The following is a 21,420-nucleotide window of genomic DNA, read 5'->3' on the forward strand; positions in this document are numbered from 1 at the left end:
TCTGCTGCAACAGAACAAATTAACCGGCACTGCTTGTTTCAAAAATAGAGGCATTTATTGTGTGCGGTTTACAGAGATGAGGTCAGTTCTGCTGATGCATCACATTCAAGAGGAAATAAACAAATAAAACTGCATGGATATGTAAACAGTGAGTGTGACTGGGTGACCAGGACACCGTGCCAAATGTTGAGAAAATGCTCCACATTAATAGGCATCCAAAACCTCTGTTTTTGAACAGCTGTGAAAAAAGGCAGTGAAAGCTGTCCCATGGCTCTCCTGCAGGTAAACATATTACACCCAAGGTGGAAAATTAAAAGTGACCAGCTACAGTTTGGGCAGAATATGATAGAAACTCTCATAAATAACTAACTGATTAAAGCGATGGAAGATGATTCTCAGAGTGTTTTGTGACAACTTTTAATGTCACCCGAGTGTTTTATTATCACTCTGTTTAGCTTTAATTTAAGCCATTTCTCTCATTTTACCACATTTTGTAATGTGTCAGTGTTTATAACTTATGTGAAGTACCTTGTAACGCTGTTTGCACCAGCTGACAGAACGAACAGTTCAACAATTTCAATGTTACAGTGAAAAAAACGAGAATGTAGTAAATTATGAACAATATCGTATATAAAAATGTTAGCTTATTGTTTTTACTTGGCTACAAATGTCACATTCACGTGAAATAACTTTGTCCTTCACATACCACATGCCTCTCGGCATTAGCAGCGTTTCATTTGTTGGAATATGGCCACCGTAACCAAGACGTGGGGCAATTCTTCTATGGCCCAGAAATAAAGTACTTGGTTAAAAAAACATTATATACAAAGAGGTAATAATGGAAAATTAAACATTTCGAATCTTTTAAAGCACATTTGGTATTTTTACACTATTTCTAAGTCAGAAACTCAAACTGAACAGAATTATGTGGTAGCCATCCAGTTTCTGCGCAAATAAGGAGACAGAGCCATTTGTGTCACTTCTTCTTCAGTCCACTGAGACGCTGGAAGATAAGATAACAAAAAAAGGCACATGAATGCTTGAAATAAAGGGAGTGAAATTTGTTATGAATAGTGAAAAGATAAGGATAGAAATATACTGAAGGACAGTTGTGGGTCTTATTTTCCTATTTTGGGGGTGATGATTAACAGGAAACATTTAGTCATCACAATGTAACCCAAAGTGAGTTAAACTTCAGGGACATCAGTCAGTCCAGCCGGGAAGCAGAAACCGCTGGTGCCCTGTTCTCTTCACAGATTCAGATTCACCCTGAACACCTGACAGATGTGAAAGACTCTGGGATCTGTCGCATGTGCTCAGTGTAATCCACCATATTCAAGAAAATCAGTGTTGAAGCCGTGAATGTGAGTACTACCTAATGTTTACACTGCTTTAATGCAATCATGTGATACCTCAGAGAGAGACTTATAATTGGAGCCCATCAGTGGGGAAAATAACAACAACTTTAATGTGGAGCGTTGCTTTAAGCCATTACACTCCCACTGTTTCAGGGCTGTTGGTTAAATTACAGCATTCTTGCTCAACGTTGAATGAAAACAAACATTTCTGTGTTTTTTTAATAACAGACCCAAAGAGATGGAACAATAGTGCCCAGGTTTTAAAAATCTCACAATTTTTCTTTTGCACAGTACCATCTGAGGTCTCACGTTTTACAACTAAATAGAAGTAGAAACTATCAGTGTTACGATACTTAAATATTATCCGTTTTTCTTGGTTGTGAATGCCCATCCAACAAGGCAAAAGCAGAAACCCACCTGCTCTTATCTGAGTATTTTTCACATCTTTGGTACTCACTCTATTGTCCTGAGTGCGTATTTGTGGTTCTTCGTTAGCTCCGCGAGTGCTCTGATTTCAGAGTTCTCGAGCCTGTTGCCCACCAGATGCAGCTCTGTCAGATAGAACGGGTTTAACTTCAGGGCTGAGGTCAGGAACTGAACACTCCTCGAGGTCAGGCCACAGGTCCTCAGTCTGAACAGAAACAGAAATACAGAACAGCTCAGTCTACCCCGACAGTGTGGGTCTGCAAACAAACATGCACATGCATTTACCCGAGCTCGACTCAGGTGCATCATTTGGTTATTAACAAATAACTTGGGCGAGTATTTTGTGTTCAAACATTAACAGGACATGTTTGTTATCACTTCTGTCATTTGAGCAACAACTGCATAAATTCAAGGGCAAATCAAAAAATTTGTTACTCTTTATCTCATGGAGACGGTGACACACAGTCTCTCCAGTGCACGTCTTTTGAATTAAGAGGAGCTGCAAATTCTATTTGACTTATATTTCAACTTGTCAACATGTTTTGTTATAAATACAGATCTGAACATCTGGGTGCATTACTGGGCTCACAGTCGACTGTGCTACAAAAACACTAACTTAGCAGCACATATGTGTGGAAGTATTTAAGGTCTCGCCCATTTGTGGAGAGTGGAGTGGGCTAATATCATCTGAAGGTTAAAGCCACAAAGAGACGAAAAAAAAATCATTTGAGGAAAAAAAGTACAAATTTATAAAAGAACTATGCAAAATTTCAAGAGGGAAACTTTCATTAGTCGAGGAACAAAATTGCTTCACTTTACACCAGGGGTGGGGAACTCCAGGCCTCAAGGGCTGGTGTCCTGCAGGTTTTAGATATCACCTTGGGTCAACACACCTGACTCAAATGATTCCCAGGCCTCCGGAGAACTTCAAGACAGGTTGAGGAGGTAATTTAGCCATTTAAATCAGCTGTGTTGGACACATCTAAAACCTGCAGGACACCGGCCCTCGAGGCCTGGAGTTCCCCACCCCTGCTTTACATGGTTAAATGGGTAAAAGATTCACTTATTGCAGGGGTGGGGGAACTCCAGGCCTTGAGGGCCGGTGCGGATGTGAATTCTTTCCAACTTTATCCTGAAGTGTGACAACGAAAAACTGTTCAACTATTTTTTTCCATCATAAATGTTTGTGTTTTTTTATTTTATTTTTGTAACATATTTGTGAGGATTTTTTAACATATATTTGTAAATTTTAATTTTGTAGACTTTTCACATAAACTGAGAACCTGAATTTTACTTCACTGGTTCTAAGCCAGTCTTTCTCAAACTGTGGGATGCGTACCACTCGTGGTACTTGGGCTCTCTCTGGTGGTATGCGGGAAAACTCCTTTTTTTAAAAAAGATTAAATAATATACGATTGTGGAGCTATGCAAAGACAACACAAGAGTTCCCGAGGCTCTTCTGGGAGCTGGGGTCAGCCAGAAAACGTCTCCCTGAGCGTGAGTCCTCTATGAAGAGCAGCCTTTCCTTATCGCCAGTGTCAAGGCCACTAGAGAGTGCTGGTGGGCTCATTTCCCTGGGCCTTAAAACTGCAAAGGCGGCACTGCGTTGTCACACTGACGGTAAAAAGCACAGCCCTTTTCGGCAGTGCTGCCGTGCCACGATCCCAGCCACCATCGATGTGTCGGAGGCCCCCGGGAGAATCGGTGGGGGCGCTGGAGATGTCGTGGGTGAGTCGGAAACTATCGCCTGGATGCCGAAGCTCCTTGTAGGGTCGTGAAGCCAAAACTCCGGCAGCTTAACCGCCTCAGCAAAAGTTCAAACGTACAGCTCTGTTATCACTTCCAACATAAATGAAGACAGAAAACTAAACAGCAGTGACGTTTGTAGGGTTACTGAAGTCGGGCTAGTCTGGTATATAATGATGTGCTGCGTTGTGGCTAGCTACACAGCTATGGTTAGCACAATATAAACACAGTGAAGCTGGAGGATGAACGCTAACTTTTTTCCACTCGATAAAAGTTAACGTGAGGGTTCCCGATGGTTAGAGACAAATGCAATCACAGGATGCTGTAAACGAACCAAACTTCAGTCAGGAGAACAACTGAGATAATCGTAAGGGTTGTAGTTACATCGTAAGGGTTTAAAAACTGAGCTTTAAAATGAAGAGTGGTAATAAAAACTGAGAGAGGCCGACAGTGATCACTGAGTGTTTTTAGGGGCTTGTTGAGATTAAATATAACAAGATACAAAGCATTAAAACATGTTAAATACACAACAGCCTTAATAAATGCAGAGTAGTTTGGACCTGGAAGCAGGATTCATCAGGTCATTATTTAAAGACTGGATATCCCACCTGCTGTGAATGTTTTATTGCAGTACAGTTGTTATTATTATCACTTGTCACATCCTGTTTATGACAGTTAAATAAATAGCATTCATAAGAAATAAAACTGTCTCGTGTAAACTGTATGTGGTGTTAAATAGGCCTATACTACTGTACTTTAATGTCCGTCATAAGGGTGGCACTTCAACAGCCATATATTTTATGAGGTGGTACTCATTGTGAAAAGTTTGAGAAGCACTGATCTAATGTGCCACTGCAGATACAGCCCATGTGTTGACTCGTTTAACTTTATTAGAAAGAGGGTTTTTTTGTTGTTGTTTTTGTAAACATAGTATAAAAGTTTAATAACTTACGACAGTTTCTCAAGTTTGCACTGCGGGCTTTGGAGTCCGATGTAGAGTTTCTTCACTCCCTTATCTTGAAGGTTGTTGTGAGACAGGTCGAGCTCGCTGAGAATGTTCGCCTTTGACATCAGTCCAGAGGCGAGTTCTGCACAGCAGCTGTCAGTCAGACTGCAGTAACTCAGGCTGAAAGGAAGCAAAAAGCTATGTTACAGCAAGCTTTTCTTTCAATCAAACTGAGCCCACGCTGTCATTATGAAGTCTGGTTAAAAAAAAAAAAAGATTCACTTCAGAGTTTTCAGGTGGCTCAAAGGATTCATTAGGCCGGGTGAAATTTCTTTCACTCCTTTGTCTCCGATGTGGTTCATGCTGAGGTCCAGGTCTATCAGCTCCACCGCCTGCCACTCGCCAACTCCCATCCAGCCATCGGTGAGCTGCGAGATTGAACAGAGGACCTTTGCCAGGTATCGACAACCTGCACCAGTGATTCCACATCGTGAAACACTGAGGAGAAATACCACAAACATGAATAATGTGTTAGGCCAAATATTCATCGATAATAAATGGATTAAAAATAAATCTTTGCCAGGATTTTTAACGTCTCTTTGTTTCAGTCAGTGTGTAATCAGGTCATGCTTACTTGAGTTTTTGGAGACTACACCACGCATACATGCCTTCGCAGATGATTTTAAACCCAGCATCTTTCAAGCTGTTGTTGCTCAAATTGAGTTCTAACAGAGTGCTTGTTTCACTCTTCAGAGCTTCCCCAATACTTTCACAGCTCAGCACGGTGAGGCCGCAGCAGTACAACCTGCCAAAGACACGAAAGACCATATGAGTGAAATCTATCAATTTATGTTGATAAGCAGCAGTTATCCATACATCTGTGGTGACAGACATCTTTCTTTTTTAAATTGGCTTTCTTGCAAAGTATAATGAAGTTACAGTCATAAATATGGGCTAAACATGCAGAGTTTTTGCTTTAATTATTGGCTGTAAATAAAAGATGGAAGCAGAAATGGCAGCCTCATTAGCTACATTATGGTACCATGATATTTTTGGAAGTGACCATATTTGGAGAGGGTGACATGCTAAGTTAGCGGCTAAAGCTTTGTTAACAAAGTGGAATAATAAACCGTATGAGCACAATATATACACTAGTTCCTGCCATATTATTTGTCAGATAATTGTATTAAAAGCTCATAAAAGGCACCAAAACACTGGAGAAATCCAGTTCAGTGACTGCAGTTAGTAGCTACAGTTACATCTGTCAAAGTAGCCACTAAACCTTAGCGGCATAAATTCCTCCAAACTCCAACTGTCCACAGAAGCCAAAAGATATTTTTGTTAGAAGGTTGTAAACATGGTTGTTTCTGCTTTAAAGCGGTTCTTTTTAACATGGTAGTCTATGGGGGCTGACTAGGTGTAAACGATCCGCTTTGGCGCACAAAAAAAGACACAAAAAAAAGAGGGGACTGTGTATAAAAATGGCTTAAATTTCCCTCGAGTTAATGTGATATTTGTGATCAACTCACTAAATCAAGACTAACCACACTTAAAGCCTACATTTATCCCATAAATCAAACGTGTCTATCTATGAACCCAACTTTTATATGCTTTGGTATGTTACTGGAAAAAGGACTTTCTGTAGATTAAGCCATACTTACTCCAACTTTTTTAGATACGATATGTCAAAATTGTTAAATATCTCATTGGCCCCCTCGTCTCCAATCCAATTGATGCTTAGATCCAACACACTGAGAGGGTTTATCAGCAGAGCTGAGCCCAGATCATAGCAGCCAGCCTCTTTAATGTCACACTGTGACAACCTATGAGTAAGAAATACAGACGATAAATACACAACATAATTTCATCTGTGAGGAATGGTTTTATCAGTGTCATTTTAATATTGTATGTGCACAGCTGTGAGTAAAAGGTGCAGCATTTACACTATCACTCCTTAAAGTATTCGAACTGCTTGATTTCTTTTGGGGGTTTTTCCTCAGTAACATATTATTAATGTTTTAAAAATGTTAATATCAAGATAAACATACAACATAAATACACAGGTATCCAGATCCATACAACCCTTTTAATTTATTTACATTTTTATTTTATTTAAAGATGCCACAAATTTAGCTTTACAATAATACAAATCGGTCTTTTACACCCAATAACTGAAACTAAAAGTAAAAACACTGATTTGGAATTTTTTGCAAAATTTGTTGAAATTTAAAACCTGGCCTGACTGATGTGCAGATGATCTCGGGGACTGACGACGGACGGATCGAAGAGCTCAGCAAACACAGTTTTTACCTCATTTCCTCATTAATTCATGATTCAACAGTCTGATGATGAGATTGTTTCTGTCTGTTGGTGTGATTTGAATTAGAGCGTATTGTGATGCTCATTTATGTCGTCAATTTTTTGTCTCACTGGGCGTGTTTGTCAGCGAGACCTATGACCTGCACTATGAAGCAAATTCAACGTATCCTGGATAGCTTCCATTATTTGGCTTCACTTATCCTAACATCATAAATCAGGCTAAGCAAATACATGAATGTGGTTATCAGCTCACTTAGGCAACTCAGGGTTATCAGTGTAGGTAAGGTCATGTTCACATGAAAGAGCCAAAGATCTGGTAGCATCAATGGTGTTAATGGACAGGTAAATCAGCTGCCAGGCAGAAACAGTAAGACAGGTAGTGTCGTTCTTTCAGCTGCAGTCCTGGTGGCATTTAACAGCCTGAGACGTGGTAAAGAATAAATAGAAAAAACCCAGAAATAAAACGGTAAGTCTTCTTCGCCTCCATGTAAACTGTACCAATGCTCATCAGGGAGAGACAAACACTTTAGATCCTATTAATCTTTGAGTTGATTGCTCACTAGGTGGTGATCTCTTATGTGGAACATAACCCATTATACCATAGCTTCTCCCCCCCAATTCCTTTTTCACTGTGGAGTATTTGTGATTTTTCCTGACTTATAAGTGGTCTGTGGGGACAGAGTAACTATCGGCTTTATGAATGATGAAGTATTTGAGGGTTTACTTTATGCAAAAGAAAAAAAACAACTTTTTTTGAGAATGTCATTGGGGTTTAAAATTAATCAACAAAATTAAGTCAGAAAAGCGTTAGGGGGTCTTGATAGAGAAACAACGCTTTACCATCTGAACACTTACTTTAATGTCTGCAGCCGGCAACTAGAACTTCCCAAACCATGCGACAGCAGCTTCAGCCCCCGATCTCCTATTCCATTGCTGCTAAGATCCAGCTCTTGCAGTATTTGGTGTTGCATCAGGCATTGGCTCAAATACTGACAGGTCTCTGCGGTCAGTCCACAGCCTTGCAGCCGAAGTATTTTCAGCCTGCAAGTCATACTGTTCAGGCCCTCTGCAAGTTCCTGGACTCCACTGGTGCTGAAGCTGTTGTACCCCAGATCCAGCTCCCTCAGGAATGACTCCTTTGAGCTTAAGACTGCTGCCAACGCTGGGCAGCTCTTGTCAGTCAGGTTGGAGAATTTCAGCCTGCAAAGAGGTAGAAGTTAATGACATCTGGCAAAGAGGGAAATATTGTATGTCCAGGCAAATGTTTAAGTATGTAGACAATGAAATAATTTTTCAGTTACAGCTCTGTGCACAATCACAGTGGGTTTTAAATCGAACCCCTGACACACTGACTTACAGCTTTAATTCAAGGGGTTTAACAAAAGTCCTGCATTACCTGAAGGAACACAGTTTTGTCATATGATGTGAGATAAAACATTTCAGTTCATTTAAATGTACGAATATGTGTGTAGCATCTGTACATACTGCCCTGTGATTGTGAACACTGCCTCTCGCCCTATAACAGCTTGGATCCAGCCTGGATAAGTGGTTAAGAAAATAGGCGTATGGATAAAATTCAGTGAATGCAGTAAGTACAAACTTACATGGCTTTCCTGGATTTGAAAATAGCTGGAATATTCTTGATGAGTTTGTCATCACATCTCACTGACACCTCCATCTCAAAAGTCTCTCGAATCCCTTCAAAAGCTCTGATCCTCTGCATCAAGTCTCTCCAGTGCATCAGTGAGAACCCTGGGATCTGAGAAACGCCATACCTCTGAAAGAACCTAACCTCCTCCTGCAACGCCTGACTGTCGTACTCCCGCAGGCAGTGAAACAGGATGACGGTGCTGTAGGACGATATCTTGCTCAGGATCTTCTTCTTGACATAGCCAAAGAGCAAATCTTTGGGTGGCAACAGCATGCGCTCCTTAATGAGGCCAAACATGAAACGAAGTAGGAGATCAGAGACTCCCTCATTATTCTCCAGCACTTCATCCACTTGATGCTGAATACAGGAGCTTAAATTCATTTTTTGAGCTTTGATGTCCTCCAGTTTGTAAGACGCAGCCAGGAACTCTTGAACACTCAAGTGGCCAAAGCGAAACACAGTGGTACCGTTCAGTCCCGTCTCCGTTCTCAAAACAAGCGGGAATGTTTCTACGAAAGATAAAGCTTCCTCGACACTTATCCCATTTCCTGAAAGGTCATCCTCATACATGACGTTCTGCACTCCCATCCGAAGCAGCGCCACCTTCTTCAGCTTGGTAAAGATAGGCAAGTGTTTAGCTTCCAGCGCACCGAAACCCAGATTGTAAATCTCAGTTAGACTCAAGGGATGCAATTTAAAACCCTTTTGCCCTTTTACGTGATCCTTTAAAGCACTTGCCATAATGGTGCAGATTGGAGGTATCTGACACAGGGAGTCCAGGCTCCTCAATATTCTCACGTGATTGATGGCTTTGTTGACAAGATCATCATCACCGATGACCATTCGGAAGTGCTGCTCCTTCTCTTCATCGCTGAATCCCCGCAGCTCCGTTTTTTTCAGCAAATAAAAGGGAGGTATTTGATACTCGTCTGAAATTCGAGACGTTACCCATATATGAGCTCTTGGGAGTAAATTTCCCCTGATTAGGTTAGTGACAAGACTGTCTACAGTTGATGCTTCAGAAACATCACTCACAGCTGGACAGTCAAAGTTGAGCTGGATTTGAAACTCGTCTAGTCCATCGAGAATGAACCACACCCCGTCTTCATTTAGGACAGATGCATCAAGCTCCTTCAGTTCAGGGTAAAATGTCTGGAGAAGCTCAATCAGGCTCAGTCTATCTTTCAGCAGATTCAATTCCCAGAAGGTGAGAGGAAACAGGAAGCTGATGCTGTGGTACCCCTTGTCCTTGGCCCAATCAAGAGCACAGCTCTGCACCATTGTGGTTTTTCCGACTCCGCTCACTCCTATAGTGATGACTGTTCTATTTCTGTTATGTTGACATTTGCACGATAAAAGGTCTGCAAGTGGAGCGTCTGGAAAAAAGAAGCTCCTATCCAGGCGTCTGTACTCATGCTGGAAGAATTCAGGCTCTGTGTAGTTGTACCTGATGTCCTGATAGCAGAGCCTCGAAGGAAGTATTGAGCTTTTGGAAAAGGCTTCATCCAGGCTCTCATATTTGCTCCTCAGCGCAGCTTTGAGACAGGTTTGGAGAGCCATAACAATGGCAGATGCTCCTGAAAAGATGAAAAGTCAGTGAGAAACATTTTACTGCAAAGTCAGTCCACAAAAACTCAGTCAGTGTCTCCCACCTGAAGGTTAAAAACACAGAAGGTTAAAAACACATTTAGGCCATAAAAACCCAACCAAATCAATTTTACACTCAATGCCAGTGCCACAATCACATTTTTGATCAGAATGCTTTTTTTATTACCAGCCTGAGCATCAATAAGTGGGATACGTCATGCTTTCAATAACAAAACAGGCCCAGTTTAATGTTTGTAACAAAGACTAACCAAGAGGAACAATCATTGTGACCCTGGTCTTTAGAAATTGAATGATCCAATGTTGAGGACACAGACAGCTGGAGACATGGCGCAGAGCAGTCATTCCTGTTTCACTCTGAAGTCTCTGCACAGGTGCTCTGTTGTAATCTACAGCTTCTACACACAAGGCTGCACAGTCAGGCATGTGGATGTCTGTGAAGAACCTTGTGCACGCTGTCAAATGATAAAGTTTACTTCATTTGGACAGTCAGATTCATCTCTCCAGGTTGAGATGAAGGAAGCTAAACTTTATTTTTTAATTTAACACCACATGAGACTAAAACTCTTGGACTGCCATTCAGCTTTTAGTATTGAGGAATCTCTTTGGATGGCAATCAGCTGATTGACATTCACCTCAAGCACTAAAGACAGTTCACGTAGTCAAAACCTTTGGTACCCTGAATGTTTGATGTGTGCTCTGATAATTCACCTGATACATTTTTAAACAGAACATTTTGGGTAAACTTTCAGGAGTCATATCACCATGTGGGACAGGTGGCTCCAAACAAGGTAGATCATACTAAACGTCTCCCCTCTACCTGGATTTTCATACCAGACTTATCTTCTAGCCTCTAGCCTTCTTCAGTGCCAATGAAATTTTTCTACTATGACTATATTTTTACATTATGTAGCTTTAAAATCGAGAACCAATTAGGTGTTCAGATGTTCTCTACAACAGTTTAATATATCCCCTTAGACTTAGTGTTGGTTTTATAAATAATTGTAGAGAGCAAAAACTGTTACATTTAGAGTTTTTGTTGTTGACAAAGATTAAATGTATTTTTCAGGCCTTGATATGTGCATTTCCCTGTACTTATGAAGTCACGGGGACTGAAAAAGGCAGGTAGGTGACCACTTTCAACTTCTATCAACTTTAGAGCTTGTAAGATATTGATAGGTAGAATGCAAAATGTTCACCTAAAACATTTGTCCCCTTTATGTGGAAACAAATGGTTTAATAAGATGCTAAGATTTACACTTAATACACCAGAGGGACAGCTCAGAGAGGATTCTTGTGAGGAAGGACATACAGGAGGTTGGTGAGACAAAGAAAGAAGCTAGGCATGAGGTGATGGGGGCAGATAACCCCCTGTGGCGACCTCTAAAGGGAGCAGTAAAAGAAGAAGAAAGAAAAATATCATAATTTAAGCATCGGAGATGCTGTTTCACAGAGCACTATTTGGAGTTTAGTGTGATAACTGCAGGCTTAACTGCATATCAACACTCATGTGAAAAACACGGAAAAACAAGCTGAAGTGAAATCATATAAACATTTCAAAGTAAAAACAGTAACGGGGCCAATACATCGTTGGAATCGGTGTTTCAGATGAAGATATGTTGTATGTCTCGCACTTTCTCGTGTTTTTTTGTTGCATTTTGTTCTGCTTGCTAAAAATAAATTCATTTTTTAGAAGTTACTCTCACTCAGCAGCAAATCAAACGCTTATTTTACCTGTTGCCTGATAATTATTTACTGTATTATTGATCTGCATATCAACAGTCACTGTAAATACCCGTGTAGCATTGCGCATGCTCAGTGATATAAGTTCTTGTTTCGGAAGTGCCCTCAATGTAGCGCGAATAGCTGAAAAGTTAAAAAAACAAAACAAAACAAAAAAACAATAAGGAAACCTAACCATCGTTTGAACACATAGAAATGAACTTTAACTAAAATCGACCCCCTAGGGGAAAAAAAACCACCATCAGCTGCTTTAACCCAGAATGAGAAATCGAAAGTAAAAACACCGGTGTTTGGCAAAAACCTCATCCAGCTGAACTGCAAGACGGGACTGTTGACTCAGCTTCATCTTGCATTATACTGACTCGTTCGTTTACGTATTAATTTACGTATTAACAAGCGAGCCAAACTCACCGAAGAAGCTACAGCACCTTTCTTTTCCACGAAGAGGAGATTGCGGCGTTCACGGCAGCATTGTGCGCAGAAGAAAACGACAAGAAAAAACAATACTTTCACTTTCTTAGGACCCGCCACAGCTGAGGAGCACGAATGGGCGTGAACCACAAAGCTGATATAATCTGGGAACGACCGCTCTCGGGACTCCTGGGTTTTTAGGGGGCGCTAGCTAGCTACTCCAACGCTTTTGCTCAAAACAACATACATCTCCCGAGTTCAGTTCAGTTCAGTTCAGTTCAGTTCATTTTTATTTCAAACATTTCAAACATGTGCCTTCACAATCATTACAAAATATCATTCCATTATTTGTTTGAAAAGGAGTAGGCTGAAGTATTTACTTATTTGTCCCTACCCCCTCAAGTTTTACCTCTCATTCATTTAATTTTTTTTTGTCTTAAATTAAACAAACAACATATGAAACATATAAACATATGAAGTAAAACAAAACATAACATACATAAATCAAAAACAAGAAATTAGCAAGCCCCACCACAGTATAGTTTCTTTCATATGAAAAATACAGAATGTGTATATTTGCAGATACACAAGTTATGGAAAAACAACAAAACAAAACAAAACAAAAAAACAAAAAAACAACCAAAAAAGAACCGCAACACCATTACCAGCAACATTACCATCCTGGGTTAACCCCGTTTTCTTCATTCTTATACTTATTTAAAATTAGGTTTTTATATTTTACTTTAAACTGTTTTATGTTTTGACTGTCTTTTATTTCTTCTGTTAGACTGTTCCATAATTTAACTCCTGCAATTGAGATTGACATAGTTCTTAAAGTTGTTCTAGCACTTTGTATTTTTAAATTCCATTTCCCTCTTAAGTTATACCCACCTTCTCTTTCTATGAACAATTTACAGATTTCTTTGGGAAGCAATTTATTTCTTACTTTATACATTATTTGCGCTGTTTTAAGCTTCACCAAGTCTTGGAATTTAATAGCTTGCATTTTGACAAAGAGTGCATTTGTATGGTCCCTGTACCCTACATTATTTATTAATCTAATGGCCCTTTTCTGTATTATAGTTATTGTTTGTGTGTTACTTTTGTATGTGTTTCCCCAGACCTCTACACAGTAGCTCATATATGGCAGTAGTAAAGCACAGTATAAAATGTGCAGTGCTTTCTGATCCAACATATGCTTTGCTTTTCCCAGGACGGCAATGCCCCGTGCCAATTTCCCCCGAACATAAGTAATGTGTGGCTTCCAACAGAGCTTGTGGTCAATGATCACCCCAAGAAATTTTATTTCATTTACTCTTTCTAAATATACATTGTCAACACATATTTCTACTTCGATGTTTTTCTTTTGGTTTCCAAACAACATAAATTTGGTTTTATCGAGATTCAATGATAATTTATTTATATCAAACCACTTCTTTAATATCGTTAATTCCTGTGTGATCATTTCCAAAACCTGTGGCAATTCCCCACCTGCACACAGTATATTTGTGTCATCCATAGCTGGACTGGCCATCGGGCATACCGGGCACTTGCCCGGTGGGCCGCTGGCGATTTTTTGTTTTTATGGGCCGATCGATTATTTTTTGGAAGGGTATAAATAATGAAAGGTGTTGGATTGGCCAATTAGTCATGATCGACTCTGGGCTGGACCAATTACAGCCGAGGAGGTCGGATGCACCCTCGCCCTTGTTTAGCAATCTTATAGACGAACTAAAGAAAATGGAGAACAAAAAAAGGAAAGGAGGTGCAGAAAAAATTAGGGCCAAAAAGAAACAAGCCCTTCAGGCAGACGCTGCCAAATGTGTAAAAATAACTGAATTGTTTGGTGGTAGCTATGGCATAGCTTCCACAGATTTAGCAACATCACCAAGAGGCCAGCAGGTGGATAAGGGAAAGGGGAGGCAAGAGGTAGAGAGACCCGAGGCGTCCACCGGTCATAGTGGCAGAGGAACTGAACTTCAGGTAAGAAGTTATGACCAGGGCCCTATTTCAGGAAGCCGGTTTAGAAAACTCAGAGTGAAAAACGATACTCAGGATTGAGTAACCCCGAACTGTCCAACTCGGAATATTCGGTTTCAGAAAGGCTGATAACAATTAGTTCAATCAACGCGGAGTTGCTTTAACCCCAAGTTAAGCGCGCGCACGAGGATACATAAAGCCCTGATTAGTGGAGCACAGATTAAGCGAGTCACCATGGAGACGGAGGGAAAGAAGGCGCGGTCAATTTTACAGCGCTGATGGCAGTATAGGGCTTTGGAGCGTGATGTCACGGGGGTGGGCTATAACATGCAAATTTTGCGGAAAAAAAGTAACACAGCCTCAGCTGCAAAAGAAAGGGAGCATGCATGGCAAAACATGGCCGACAGAGTCAATGCATGAGTGTTAATTTAAACATTGATCTAGGGATTTCCACCCATGTAACACGTTATTTTATTATATTTTATTTTATTTTTTATTTCATACATTTTATTTTGTCATGTGATGTGAGCGCAGGTGCAACCCAACAGGCCCCAAACGTTCCTGGCAGCAAGTAAAAATGAAATATAAAAATATAGTCCAAACAGGTAAGGTGTAATTGTATTATGAGCCATAGTGCTTGGTCTGTTTGTCCTATATAAATCAATTGCAGTTAGAGGCTACATAAATTCCCCTCTGTAAGCACTTATTGAAATTATCTGAGCACATTACAAGTACATATTTGCTTACTCTGTATGCTCAAATGTGACCCGTTATAGCCAACAGAAAAAAAGCGGAGGCCTGAAAAACAGGTGGGGGTCCTCCACCACCACCACTCACAGAGGCTGAGCAGTTGGCTTCCACATTTGTGATAATGTTGGCAGCATCACATATGATCTTCACAGTGCAGAGAACACAAATTAGCATCCATTACTATAATGAAATAATCTGTTACTTTGAAATGCTACAGGGAACTATGTACCTGCACATTAATGCTGTGGAAAGACTTCCTGTTCACATAGTCTCCTTCATTTACTGAAGGAGCAATGATTGGAATGTGAGTGCCATCTATACAGCCAATCACGCCTGGGAACCATGAGAATAAATGTAAAATTTAAGTAGTAGTTCAAATATCACCACATCATGAATTAAGTTTCGTTCATCCTGATACCTGCAATTTTGTGGCATCCCTCTTTGATGAATCTTGTGGGTCTATGACCGGGGAACACCACAGACGAGTACAGGAGACGTTTCATTGCAACTGTAACATTCCTGACTGCCCGACAGACTTGGAAACGTGCTCAGCGTCACCAATATTATACAGAAAGCTCCCGTTTGCAAAAAACCGAAGTGCAATACAAATAATATGTACAGAACTGAGAGAATGTCTGCGATGTGTCACATGAGCAATATTAGGCCTGAGGATGTTATTCAAATAAATTATAGATTGTGCTGAAAAACGGTAACGTTCACACAGGAAATCATCAGGAAATGATAAAATGTCCAAACGCGCTCTAATCACTCTCTCCCGGCGGAGAGCTCTGCGGAGAATTTGGGCTTCAACATCTACTGGCTCTTCAAGGAAGGGGCACGCCATGTCTGACACTTCCTACAGTCAGGTTTCCGACAAAGAGGCGGAGAAAGTTAGGGTTAGTTGAAGTAAACCTGCTAGGGGGCAGGTTAGCTTCACGGAGTGTGTTGTCATAGTAACTCGCTCAGAATTAATCTAAACTCGCTTTGTGAAACCGAAAACCCAGAGTTTTCGTTAACTCAGGGTATACTTACTCAGATTTTGCTCTAAACCGGCTTCCTGAAATAGGGCCCTGCTGTCTATCTGTGTCAGATATAAACCAGGTTTAGTTGTAGTTTGTTTTCGTTGTGCTGACTTTTTACAGTCACTGGTACTGCCTAGCTAGCATGACGGAGTTTATATACTGCTGGGCGGGTGCTATGAAGTTACTGATAGTAAATTTTATTTTATGCTTAAGGTTAGTTTCTCAAACTCCTCAAAATCTTAACAAATTGTGCCAATCCTTACATGTTGCACCAGGCTGATCTATCATCAAAAGTGGAGAAGTCTGTGACAGAGGAGACAGAAGAGCAGCAGAGAGAGATGGAGCAAGAGAGAGAAATAAAAGAGCAGGAGAGAGAGATGGAGAGATGACTTTATGTCATCCATGAGGGATGCATTTGACCTATGTTTCACATATTATAGCCCAACAAGTTTCTTATAGCAATTTAAATATGAGCAATCACTTTTTGGCACAACACCGGCTATTGCAGTTACAACTTCTTGCCATTTTTTGTGTTTCTTTTTATCGCTGTGTAACTGAGTTCAATTGAAAGCCTGCATGTGCTAGTACCTCTTGCCACAAGTTCCCAGAATCCTTTGCGGTTTTACCCCTGAATGACGTCACATTTTTGGTGGGCCGGTCTCTAGTCAAAATGCCCGGGCCGATTTTTTGTCCCAATCCAGCCCTGTCCATCACCTATCCACACACCTGCAGTATATAAACACAGGTTGACTCCTCCTCTCTAGGCCTTCATCTCTCTGGAAGAAAGTAAGGGCTGCGATTTTAGTCACCTTTGTTGGTTCTAGTTCTGGTTTAAACCTTAACACCTGTCCTGACTTACTTACCTCAGCTCAACTGGTTGTGGCAGATGCCCTGTGTCCGCCCCTCCCTCAGTCTGGTTCTGTTGGAGGTTTCCTCCTGTTAAAAGGGAGTTTTTCCTTCCCACTGTTGCCAAAGTACGGAGCAAGGTAATGGAGATTGGGGGAAAACAAGACGTACTTTTTTTTTCAATTTTCTTTCCTCCAATGTCCCTTGTTGGGCTCCCTACCAAAGTGCTTGCTCACAGGGCGTCATCTAATTGTCGGGGCTTTCTCTGTTTTCTTTGTATTATTGTAGGATCTTTACAATATAAAGTGTCTTGGAGCATCTGTTGTTGTGACTTAAGGCTATATAATGAAAACTGAATTCCATCTTCTTTGGGTATAAAAATCGTAGGGGGGAAGGTTTTATTTAGGGATAATCTAAACCAAATTTTGAAGGCTACCTGGAGGCGCCTGTATTGCCCTGTAAGTGCCACTGAGGGGCAGTCTCTGCTGACACAAACATAGAGTTAAGTTGGGATTTCCTGATGTGTGTGTGTGCTCTCTCTGAAAGGTAGGTAGTGCATGAGGCGGGCTTCTTACAGTGTCCTTTAAGAGCAATAAGCATGCTACATACAGGGACTTCATTATATTAATTACAGCCTTGTAAGACTTTGTTTTCTGGTATGGCACAAAACCATACACTTTAATCTTCTGGCCTCAACATAAACCTGACACCTTCACTTGTACCTAAACTGCTTGTTTGGAGTCAGTATTGGTCTAAACACATACCGTCTTTAATCTCTGCTAAATAGCTTTGAACTACACATAGCAGTCAACTCACCTAACCTTTATTTGATCCCTTCTCCTGATCAAATAGACAAAACCCACAATCTGTCTTTGTTTTTTTGTTTTTTTGCCTCACCCTCTAAATCCACCTTTGCTTTCCTATATTTATTGCAAAGGCCACACTTGTGGCTTTGAAGATCTTTAGTTGAACCCATGTTCCAAAGAGACAGGCAGGAGTCACAATGAACCGGGGACAAAGACCGGAGAACAACTCCATTAGCTTGAAGCCTAATGTCTCACTATCAGTTCCAGGAAGCTTTTCACTTTGTTACAGTACATTATGTACCACACTTTGGCATACACTATTGTGAGTACATTAACTTTGTTGTTCAGGCGTGGTTCAAATGGCAAACACAGAGGTCAGAGGGTCAGCGTGGAGCCTGACGCTGCTAACAAAACAACCCAACAGAAAATCGAATGAAAGGAAGATTCATAACAGTCCACTTGAAACAGGCTTGAAAGGTGACAGAATCCTGATATTTTTCCAAATAAAAGAAATACTTTTGAACTCTTTATTTTCTTGCGTCATAACAACTGTAGTGGGGTGGATTTAGAATAGAATAATCCTTTCATTGTCCCACATGGGGAAAGTTGGAAGTTTATTTTTAACTGATGCCATGATGATGCTTAAATTTAGGGGTGTAACCACGCTGACTGTCCCAGCACACAGAGGCATGGCTGAGTGCTGCAAACCTTCACCTTGTTTTTGTTTTAGGAACCTGTTTATTCTATTTTATTTGAGAGTAAACTTGGTGTGGAAGTTAAACTTGGTGCATTACTTGCCGTGCAGTCCTTTGATTGGCTGCTGTGCTGCTGCATAAATTAACAGATTTGGCTGAATTTGCGAATGATGTAGACTCATTCAAAAGGTGGTTGTTTTGCATAAGTTTCACTGTGTGGTCAGAGTCCACCAATGTATCGCTGTATAAGTTGTGTAAAAAAAAAGAAAAAAAAATATATTAGGGGTGCAACGATATTCGTATCGATATTGAACCGTTCGATACAGTGCTTTCGGTTCGGTACGCATATGTATCGAACAATACAACATTTGTAATTTATTTTATCAACTTTCCTTCTGACGATGCTGTCTGTGTTGAGCGCTCAGTGAATCTGCGTTCGACTACTCCGCCTAGGCTGCACTGTCGAGCGCAGATCCACTGAGCGCTCCACACAGACAGCATAGTCAGAAGGAAGAGCGCAGGGCAAGCTAGCGAGACAGAAGTTAAGCTCTCCTTGTAACATGGACCTCCCCCACTCTCATTCAGATCTGGCGTTTGGAATTATTTTGGTTTTCATGTGATGTATGACCCTGAAGGTAAGCGAGTCATGGACTAAAGTAAAACAGTATGTTGGATGTGCCATGCAATGCTCAATTACATGGGTGGGAACTAGTGTGTTAGCGCAGTTAGCTCGTTAACGTGTTAGCCGTCTAGCCCCATGCACGGGCGATCGGCGGTAGCTCGTTAACGGAGATTTGCCGTGTTGTGGCGTTAAGGTCATTTCAACGAGATTAACCTGAAAGCACTAGTGGGAACACAACGAATATGACTGCACATTTACGCCGACATCATCCTAGTGCAAAGACAAGTGGAAGCAGAAAAAAAACAAGCAAGCATGCTACTAACTTTAGCCGAGTCATTTAGACAGCTGTTAGCACATGATTCTCCTTATGCTGCTGAGAATATAGCTCAGAAGAAGCGGATAGTATAGCTTTTATTTTGGAAAGAGACATTTCTCTGTAATAAACTCTCTTTTCCAAAGATGAGTGATTCCTCAATCAGATACAGGGCTTGCAATATCGCTAGCCCGACGTCCTGGAGCTAGCGATTTTTCCAGTCGGGCTACCAAAATCTATCTCTGCCCTGCCCGTCGGGCTATTGTATATATACACATATTGTATATATACACATATATATATATATATATATATATATATATATATATATATATATATATATATATATATATATATACACATATATATATATACACATATATATATATATATATATATACACATATATACACTCAACAAAAATATAAACGCAACACCTTTGTTACTGCTCCCATTCCCCATGGGATGGACGTAGACGGCACCCTGACGAAAAGTGGGCTACTGGAACAAGAAGGCATCGGTGGGCAAGAGATGAAAACAGGGCGTTGTTGGAATGCTACTACGCAAGTAACCCCGGCGGAAGGGGCTACATGAATAGGATGAGGGACCTATGGATTCTTCGATACCCAACATCCACAATGACGGCGAAACAACTAGTAGCTCAGTGTTCCAACATTCGAAAGAAGGGACTGCTCTCACAGCTAGAGATTGACGAGGTACAACACAAATGCTACGGCAAGGAGGAGTCAGGACGCCATGTCAGGGGGGAGATATCATCACCCCCACCCGAGATTGGGTACATAGCCCCAAGTGCGATAGGAGAAGGATCGTTGAGCGCGAGAGGAACTGACCTGAAAAATAGGATCATGGCCAAGCTTGAAACCTGGATCCCCCGTAGCCGGTTACCAAGATTACGTGAAGTACCCTCAGAAGGTCTGCTAGATTATGTTAATGCAGCACTACGGACAATACCTACAGCCACGATTACCGACACTAACAAGCTGATCTACAATACGGCAGCAGTGATCAGTGAGATGCTTGGCTACAAGTTGAACAGCGACAAGGGGCAGTACCCTCCATGGAGAAGGAGGCTAGAGGGCAAGATCAAAGTAGCACGGAGGGAGGTTAGCCAACTAACGGAGTTGCAGAAAGGTGCGACAAATAAGGTGCCTAAGAAATACAGCAAGCTGTCCATACCTGAGGCCTTGGAAACTGCCAAGCAAAGACTCACAGCCTTGGCCAGCCGCTTGAGGAGGTACACCAGAGAGATAGAAAGCAGGAGAATAAACCAGCTGTTCTCCACAGAACCAGCAAAGGTGTACTCTCAGTGGCAAGGGAACAATAAGAGAACAGCACCACCAAGGCTGGAGACGGAGCAATACTGGAAGAGCATATGGGAGAAGGATGCAACCCATAACGGCAATGCTCAGTGGCTAGAGGATCTGAGGGCAGACCACAGCGACCTCCCTGAACAGGGTCCAGTAACCATAACAGTGGCAGATATCCAAGAAAGGGTCTCCAGTATGAAGAGTTGGACAGCACCAGGGCCCGACATGGTTCACGCCTACTGGCTAAAGAAGCTGACTGCACTCCACGAGCGTCTGGCAGCACAAATGAACCAGCTGCTAGTTAACGAGAGACACCCGGAATGGCTAACTGAAGGCCTGATGGTCATGATCCCCAAGGACCCCAAGAAGGGACCGGTCCCCTCCAACTACCGACCAATAACCTGCCTCAGTACTACATGGAAGCTCCTGTCAGGCATCATATCGGCTAAGATGAACAGGCACATGGGTCAATACATGAGCGGGACACAGAAAGGAATTGGCAAGAATACCAGAGGCGCAAAGCACCAGCTACTGGTAGACAGAACAATCAGCCGAGACTGCAAGACCAGACTGACCAACCTGTGCACTGCCTGGATTGATTACAAGAAGGCCTATGACTCAATGCCCCACAGCTGGATACTGGAATGCCTAGAATTGTACAAGATCAATGGGACCCTAAGAGCCTTCATCAGGAACTCAATGGGGATGTGGCGTACAACACTAGAGGCCAACTCCAAGCCCATAGCACAAGTCACCATCAAGTGCGGGATCTACCAAGGAGATGCTCTGTCCCCACTGCTGCTCTGCATAGGCCTGAACCCCCTCAGTGAGATCATTAACAAGACTGGCTACG

General features: G+C 41.5%; 1 protein-coding gene across 1 annotated transcript; it reads right to left on the bottom strand.

Moving 5' to 3' along the window:
• Positions 1-52: 52 nt before the first annotated feature.
• On the bottom strand, positions 53-12,361 carry LOC146573324 (NACHT, LRR and PYD domains-containing protein 12-like). The gene is made up of 9 exons (XM_085278101.1): positions 12,206-12,361; positions 8,400-10,023; positions 7,651-7,995; positions 6,138-6,299; positions 5,111-5,281; positions 4,759-4,974; positions 4,483-4,656; positions 1,816-1,989; positions 53-1,003 (listed from the first exon to the last, which is right to left on the bottom strand). Exons 2-9 carry the CDS (start codon positions 10,004-10,006, stop codon positions 988-990), a joined length of 2,865 nt encoding a protein of 954 aa, XP_085134227.1. The 5' UTR covers positions 10,007-10,023; positions 12,206-12,361; the 3' UTR covers positions 53-987.
• Between the last annotated feature and the right edge of the window lie 9,059 nt (positions 12,362-21,420).

Source organism: Mchenga conophoros, linkage group LG6 (assembly GCF_057382185.1).
Source record: "Mchenga conophoros isolate Kocher_MC1m ecotype Shallow Benthic linkage group LG6, M_conophoros_male_GT1.1, whole genome shotgun sequence".
NCBI classification, from domain to species: domain Eukaryota; kingdom Metazoa; phylum Chordata; class Actinopteri; order Cichliformes; family Cichlidae; genus Mchenga; species Mchenga conophoros.